Source organism: Syngnathus scovelli, chromosome 14 (genome assembly GCF_024217435.2).
Source record: "Syngnathus scovelli strain Florida chromosome 14, RoL_Ssco_1.2, whole genome shotgun sequence".
Taxonomy (NCBI): domain Eukaryota; kingdom Metazoa; phylum Chordata; class Actinopteri; order Syngnathiformes; family Syngnathidae; genus Syngnathus; species Syngnathus scovelli.
In genome coordinates this window covers 7,830,226-7,838,164 of record NC_090860.1, presented here as the reverse complement: position 1 = coordinate 7,838,164, position 7,939 = coordinate 7,830,226, and the positions used below count along the sequence as shown (strand labels likewise).

General features: G+C 40.9%; 2 protein-coding genes across 2 annotated transcripts; one reads left to right on the top strand and one right to left on the bottom strand.

The window, feature by feature from the left end:
• The first annotated feature begins 54 nt into the window (after positions 1-54).
• LOC125980911 (syncoilin-like) lies at positions 55-3,152 on the top strand. Its single transcript, XM_049740574.2, has 5 exons — positions 55-1,173; positions 1,386-1,819; positions 2,234-2,644; positions 2,714-2,838; positions 3,029-3,152. The coding sequence occupies exons 2-5, from the start codon at positions 1,391-1,393 to the stop codon at positions 3,096-3,098; spliced, it is 1,035 nt and encodes a 344-aa protein (XP_049596531.1). The 5' UTR covers positions 55-1,173; positions 1,386-1,390; the 3' UTR covers positions 3,099-3,152.
• A 171-nt stretch (positions 3,153-3,323) lies between these two features.
• Positions 3,324-6,681, bottom strand: LOC125980907 (histone-binding protein RBBP4). The gene is made up of 11 exons (XM_049740568.1): positions 6,529-6,681; positions 5,874-6,021; positions 5,651-5,796; positions 5,269-5,442; positions 5,053-5,168; positions 4,802-4,962; positions 4,598-4,724; positions 4,454-4,531; positions 4,121-4,255; positions 3,932-4,042; positions 3,324-3,838 (listed from the first exon to the last, which is right to left on the bottom strand). Exons 1-11 carry the CDS (start codon positions 6,542-6,544, stop codon positions 3,776-3,778), a joined length of 1,275 nt encoding a protein of 424 aa, XP_049596525.1. The 5' UTR covers positions 6,545-6,681; the 3' UTR covers positions 3,324-3,775.
• Positions 6,682-7,939: the final 1,258 nt, after the last annotated feature.

The window sequence follows — 7,939 nt, the reverse complement described above, 5'->3', positions numbered from 1 at the left end:
AGTGAAAATGGCTAAAAGAGGTGGCGCTCGGGTGAACATGTATCGGCCCACCTGGAGAAGGCTGGCCGGGTTTCGCTCAGGTGTAGATACAGCTATGCTTTGCCGTCTGCATAAGGACGACATCTAGAGGCCAATAGGAAGAAATACACAAACCATCGCTAACTAGTAGTAGGTAAAATCGTCACAGAAGCAATAATCACACTTATAAAAAAGGAATATTAAACTTTCAAGTGGAATTTGCTATTATACTATAACGTTTACAGGTGAACTTGACCTTCATTAAATTGTTTATATCCACATATTCATTTTTTTCAATATTTCAGTACATCTTGATGTTCTGTAATAAGCTGAATGGCAAAATGATTATTTTTGGAGGTCGTTTTAATTAATAATCATAAAAACATTCGACACTTAATTTCCTCTTATTAATCTGCTATTTTTACTGATATGAGTATTTGAATTATTGGCACATGTTGGCAATTGGTCCAAAGGGGGAAACAAATTCTAAAGTAATACTTTTCAAACTGTAATGATTCAGATTCATTTATTAATGACTACATGACAAGTTGGTGGAATATAGTAAGCAGTTATTTCTGAGATATGTGTGAATGTGTCAAAATAATTGCATGCCTATATCATTATTGTGATTGTTTAAAGACAAGAGTCTTGGGTTTGATGAGTAGTTAGGATTATTTAAGGTTAGGGCTTCAGACCTTATAGGGCAACACATGTAAATTGTGCAACACACATGGTTGCTATGAAGCTATTTGGCTAAACTGTTATGCAAGAAGTGTATTTCAGTGGGCTGCCACATGAAAGGATTGCCTCTATATTCATTCAGGATTTTAATCACTAATAACTTTTTGATAGTCAAGTGACTTTACCGTTATTGCTCAAATTATGAAAACAACCCACTTTGTTGAAAGGTCATACAGATATACATACACAGTATGGCAGTCTGCAAGTGGCACTGACACCAATTTTTGATCCCCCGTGGGGGTCTGACGGACTTCAGCCTAACCCAGGGATAGGGTTACCACACTGACTCCAGTTGTTATTAATACGCTCCAAGTGGGCCTCTGTTTTGCTAGCGACATAAACACAACCCGGAGATTTTTTAAACCACCAACAAATTCAACCTACCGTCTCTTGAAACTGCCATCTTCAAACTGTGTAAGTATCGGTTGAGGATAAAATGACCAATTAATCAATCGTATTTATTTACAGTCATCACTTATATGGTAAGCTCATTAGCTTTGGCTTTCTTTGTACTTGTCATGCAAAGTAGCTCCAGTCAGTAATGCACACTATAATCTAATCTTTTACAATTGTGATTTCTTTCATCTGATTAATGACTCATTAATCAATCCTCTTTTTTTTTCCAGTGGGTATGGACAATCAGGACAAGGCACCAACTGAAGAGCCACCCATTCAATTTGTTGAAGACATTATGCAAAGCACTGATGATGGCATTTTGAACAGCGACATTTCAAATCTGGACCAGCCAGATATGGAGAATGTTGGACAGATGTTTGAGGACTACATCGAGCAAGTGTCCAATCTAGAGATACGGAGAGAAGAGTTGATACAAATGTTCCTGTTTCTGCAGAAACCCATGATGCGAATTGTGGATGATCTGAGGGCAAAGCTGATGGAGAAGCGGAGACTTATCACCCTGGCTCAGATAGATCATGCGGATGTGTTTCAGGAAGTGCAGCAGGTGAAGAGGAAACTCTTCAACACTGCCAGAGACTGTATCCGCAGCCAGGTGATGCTGGCTGAGCAAAAGTACCAACTGGCTCAAGCTGCTCTAACAAAGGTCAGATTTCTGTATTCTGCAGTGCATTTTATGCAATATTAATCAGGCTTTACCATGATTATTTGATTTTGCATGTGTGCAGTATGTATATAACATCCTATAATTATTTTTATACTAAACCTCAAGTTTTATTCATACTAGCAACTTTGGAAGATATTTTTTCCATTTATATTTACATTTTAGTTTAAGTGAGAAGAAGCACACTGTGTTTAATGGTCAAAAGCTGTAAATTCAAAGAGTAACTTTCCCTTCATGAAACTAGAATGTCTTCACTTTGTGGGTACTTAAATGTAAGTAATTCACAATATTTGAAAATGTATTGATGAAATTCTGAAACTTGACTGAGCTTGATAATTTTTTTTTAATTGAATTCATATTTTACAGTGATAATATTTTTGAGTCATCTTGTCACAGGAGGAGCTCAAGGCCCAAGTCCAATGTCTGACAGAGGAGCTGCTTCAGCTCCAGGAGTCCCACCGAAATCATCTGAACTCTTTGAGGGATCAGGCCAAGAACCCGTGTAGACCAAGAGCCATGAGCGATGTCACCCTATGCCGGCAAGCTTCTACTCGTCTCCAGCGCCGGCTCAGCGTCAACCTTCAGGAATTGGAGGGCTGGTACGAGCCCCGACTTATAGCCCTGCTGAAAAGGAGGCAGTTTGGAGAGAAGGCCTTGAGAGTTAGCAAGGAGCAGGCAGCAAGCTTAAGTGCACAACTGGAGCCCCTAAAACAGGAAGTACAAAAACTGGAGGAGCGAAGGTTCTGTCTGGAGCGAAGGATCAACCTGATGCAGCGGGAGAGGGAAGAGATGATCACACAACACAAGGTACAACACGTCATAAACTGAATAGATATAATGAAGGCTTCATACCCATCAGAATGTTTTGCCACCCAGGAAGCTGAGGAAGAACTAAAACAGGCTCTGGGAAAACTAGTACTGGACTTTGAAGTTCAAAAGAGACTTAAAAGCGACTTGGAGGCTCTCATAAATTATATTGTAGAAGAGATGGCAAACCTCAGGTAAGTTTCAACAATGGAGATTTTCACATTCCCCTAACAATCATGCAGGGGATAATAAGTCATAACATTACATTGTGACTTTGTAGACTGGAAGTTTTGTATATTTTTCACCACACAATTGCATTTGTGAATGAATTCTGGACTTTGTGTGTGAATTCACAAGAGTCTGACATGTACATATTCTTTCTAGAGTCTGTGATGAAGCCACAGCAGAAGAACAGCCAAATGATTCAACCTCCCGTCAATCCACCTCATGTTGAACAGCTTAGCATGAAATTTGTTTTATAAAAGGTAAATAAAATACAATGCATGAAGTCTGTTGTATAAGGACTATGATTCATTTCTTTTTACATGCCATCCATTCATATTCTACGCACCTCGTTAGGGTTACGGGTGAGTTTAGCTGACTTGGGGGGAGTGGCGGTCACACCCTGCTCGCAACTCAATTACAAGGATGATACAGTGACGAACATCCACAAAGCAGACCCATTTACTCCAAATATTTATTATGAATATAAGTACAAGAGTTCAGATGCAGCACAACAAAACAGAGAAGAAAGAGGGGAAAATGTATTTGAGATGCAACACAGCTGGAAAATCCTGACTACTTTAGCACAAAAAGTGGAAACCTTCATATGTACATTTGTATAAAAATGGATCTTAGTAGAAATGTGTTGAACTTAACTAAGCAATTCCAGAAATGAGGAAAACACATAACAAAACCAGAATGACATCGGGGTTGAATAACTTGGATCGTGATGAACTAACAAATCTAAAAGTATTGGAAGCAATTCAGACAAACCACAACAGCTGAGCATATTATGATTATCTCCCAAAACACCGGTGCCCGAAATGTAGATTTAAAAGAAGTGCTTATGCACCCAAGAATGGAAAGATCATTTGAATAAGCAGGTCAGAAGAAAAGATGAGAATGAATTCATGCTTGAACCTCAGAATCTGCTACCCCTTCAGGGTCTTCATCGTTGTAGATGTTTTCAGCCTGTAGAAGAAAAAAAAAAGGATTAGCATATTTTCAAAACTTGTCATTGGTATACTACATTTAATCAAAATGTTGGCCAGACTTATTAATTACCATTTGCCACACTTGCATGATGTTGTCCTCTGACACAGAACAGATGACCCACGGCTCGTTGGGGTTCCACGAGAAGTCTGATATCTTCGCTGTGTGTCCACCATGGATGAACTAAACAAAAAAATATTTGTGAGGAACTTATACATCCAAGCTAAACGCCCAAAATTAAAGATAAACACTCCAACTAACCAGCAGCTCTGGAGGTCCATCTTCTGCATCTTCAGGAGACTGCTCCTCCCCGATCTTACTGAGATCCCACACGTTTAGCCTTCGGTCTGTGCCACTTGAGGCCAGGATGGTTTCGTTATGAGGAGACCACTGCACCTGTTTTACAAAAAAATGGGACCGATGTGACATTTCCACTCCAAGACTGGCTCACAATTAAAATGCTAAACATATTTCAGAAATATTTTGTGCCAGGCACAGAAATCAACGGGCCTAACCACCAGACTAATATTCTTTACAATGATTTTGAAACAAAACCACCAATTAATCACACAGTCAGATCAAAATCACTCTTACCTGGAATATCTCATCTTTGTGAGACTCAAAGGAGTGCAGCTTCAGCTTTAGGTTTCTCAGGTCCCACAGAGCCACGGTCTAAAGACACGTTCACATTAAGTCAGTCTGATAATAGCAAGAACGGCGTGAAGAGCGAAATCCCACCTTGTCTGCAGAGCCAGTGGCCAGTATGAATTCACTGTATGGATTGAAAGACAAGCAGTTGACCTCAGCAGTGTGGGCATCCACAGCATGACTGGGCTTGGAAGTGTTGTTGGATCGTGTGTCCCAGCTTTTCAAAGGAATAAATCAGTAGGTTTGAAAACAATGCTGCGGTCTAACATTTACACGCTGTTCAAGATGGCTTACATCATGAGTTTCTGGTCATCGGCCACAGATCCAAAGAGTGACTCGTGGAGCAAGTGCCAGGAGACATCCTCCACAACAGCAGTGTGACCTGTGAAGATGGTCTTGGCATCCACTATCTTTCCCTCTTTGGGCACCGTGCTGATGTCCCACAAGCAGATAGTCTGAAAACGAGGCAGACAGCGGTAAAACAATGGCACAATAAAATGATCACTTTGCTTGTTTAATTAAAAATAATAATAATAATAAATTACATGGTCATCCGAAGCACTGAGGAGGCAGCCGCTTAGGTTTGGATTCCACGAGAGGCCATAGCCCTCTTTCTGGTGACCCCTCAAGCGAAGGTCTGGAGTACATTCTCCAGAAGGGTCTAGAAGGCAACAAACAAAACAACAATATTGATGAGGCAGGACGGGGGAGGGAAATGACACGGGTTAATTGAATACAGCAAAATATGGCCTGATTCTCACCTGGCTTGGATGGGTGCTTAGTATAATCAAAGACCAGCACATCACTGGTTGGGGTCTTGGTGGCGATAATGCAAGGGTTCTGGGGCATGTACCGGGCTCGGTTGACTTCTCCTTCATGGTTGATTTTGATCTCAATTTCAATCTTTCCACTCACAGAACCAAAACCACCAAACTCTATAACAAGGCACACGGACAGAAACAAAGATTAAAATTTAAAAGAAAAAATATATATATGTTCAGATCAACAGGTAAAATATTGAAGTCAGGCTGAGACTAAGAAATACCAGATCTCATCTAATAATATCTTAAGGGACTTGATTTGTCTTTATTGTCAAATATGTGCATTGCGCTAAATATTGATCAAGATTATACTATCCCTTACCTCCTTTCTCACTGTCATAGTGGGAGGCATCGAACTGGGCGTCATCATTGGGGAGCTGAACGCTAGCAATCACAAGATGATTCTGCTCATCTGAGGTGTGTGTCCCCAGAACCAGCCTGTGTACACTGTAGTCCTTTCCTTCTGGTCTGTGAACACAACACATCTCATTTCCATGCAATTCTTTGTTTTAGTGCAGGCTGTGTGCACAGTCCACCCACTGTACCTGGTGACATCTGGAAGCCACTGGGCAGTGAGACTGGGCCACTCCAGGGCATGAGTCATGACCAGGTCATAGAGAAATGGAGTGTTCTTCTTCCAGATCTTGTACTCCTCATTGATGACCCTCTCCTCCACAGCATCGTCAAAGGCAGCTACAGACAGGGGAAGATTGCAGATCAAATTTCTGAGTTCCCGAAAGGTTCTCCAACTAGGCACGATACGTACAACACACTATTAAATGCGGCAACACACATGACGGATGGTTGATTTATACTGCACAACAACCAAACAGTGCATGATGGTAATTAGCTTGAGGGCTTTATTTTGATGTTAAGCTAACACCGTCGAACATTTTCAAATGACAAAAATTAAAGATAGAAAATAATACAGAAAGAGACCGCAACTAATGCACAAGTGCTATTCACTACTCCCAATGGATCAACTACTTACCGCAAACTAGTAGATTCAAGCCTGTTTATTCGGCACGCTCGTGGCAGCTAACGCTAGAGTAGCTAACACCTAGCTTGCTCGTTTGTAACAATGAAATGAGACGCGAGCCGGCGCAGCAACGCCGGTTCAACTAGTCCAACAGTTTCGGTATTTCAGGGAAGCCATATATCATGTTTAGCTCAGTAAACCATAAAAGTCGCCATTCTTACCGTCTTTGTCAGCCATCGCTCCTTTGTTGAAACGCTAACACTCGTCCAAGTGCGTATTCCAGGGGTGAGCGCTTTCGAGACAGCACCGACCGCTTACTATGGCGCCAACTCCGTAGAGCACGATTATCCAATCACTGTTGAGGAAACGTGACCGGAAGTGCGACATAGCGTTCGGGTCCCGCTAGTGATGTACATTCCAGTTCTTTTAGGTGAACTGGATCTTTAGAATCGGTTTACTCAAAAGATTCGTTCAAACGAATCGTTCAATGAATCCCCCCCCCCCCACACACACACACACACACTGATACGGCTTTTTTTTTAAATAACATCCAGTGGAAATAATCCATACACATCAAACAATACAACTACACCCCCCATTATTATATATAATAATAATTGGCTCGGGTAATTAACACATTTCTTTCTATAATACAACACTTACACTGATCTGTTGGCAGCAGTCTCTCACCCAGTTGTGAACGGGAAGTTGCGTCACTGACTCGTTTGTGAACAGAAATTACGTCATAAAAGGTTGAAAAAAACCGTTATGCAGACATTTGTTAATTTTGGGGATACCAACTCATATAACAACGTAAAACACATACATATTGTCATATAAAGCAGTTAACCAAATGTCTGATTTTTATGTTTTGATTGGCGAATATAAAAACAAGGAATAAAACACCAGACAAGTTATAACATAAATGTTTATTAAAATAATAATAATAATAATAATAATAATAATAATAATAATAATAATAATAATAATAATAATAATAATAATAATAGGCGGCTCGGTGGCGCACTGGGTAGCACGTCCGCCTCACAGTTAGGAGGGTGCGGGTTTGATTCCACCTCCGGCCCTCCCTGTGCGGAGTTTGCATGTTCTCCCCGAGCCCGCGTGGGTTTTCTCCGGGCACTCCGGTTTCCTCCCACATCCCAAAAACATGCTTGGTAGGCTCCAAATTGTCCCTAGGTGTGAGTGCGAGTGCGAATGGTTGTTTGTCTCTGTGTGCCCTGCGATTGGCTGGCAACCAGTTCAGGGTGTCCCCCGCCTACTGCCCGATGACGGCTGGGATAGGCTCCAGCACGCCCGCGACCCCCGTGGGGACTAAGCGGTTCAGAAAATGGATGGATAATAATAATAATAATAATAATAATAATAATAATAATAATAATAATAATAATAATAATAAAAGTACATCTCAAACCAGCAATCTAATGTGAAACTGCAGTCGATATATTGAATAACAACATTTAGGCATATATATGCATACACGTTATTTAAAACCTACTTTAAGTAAATCGTAAATCTACATTCTGGCTTCCATAGTTCACGCCAGGAGACGCAACATATTCACTGACTGATTCGTTGATGCATAGGTAGGCAGTTTACTCATTGACTCGTTCG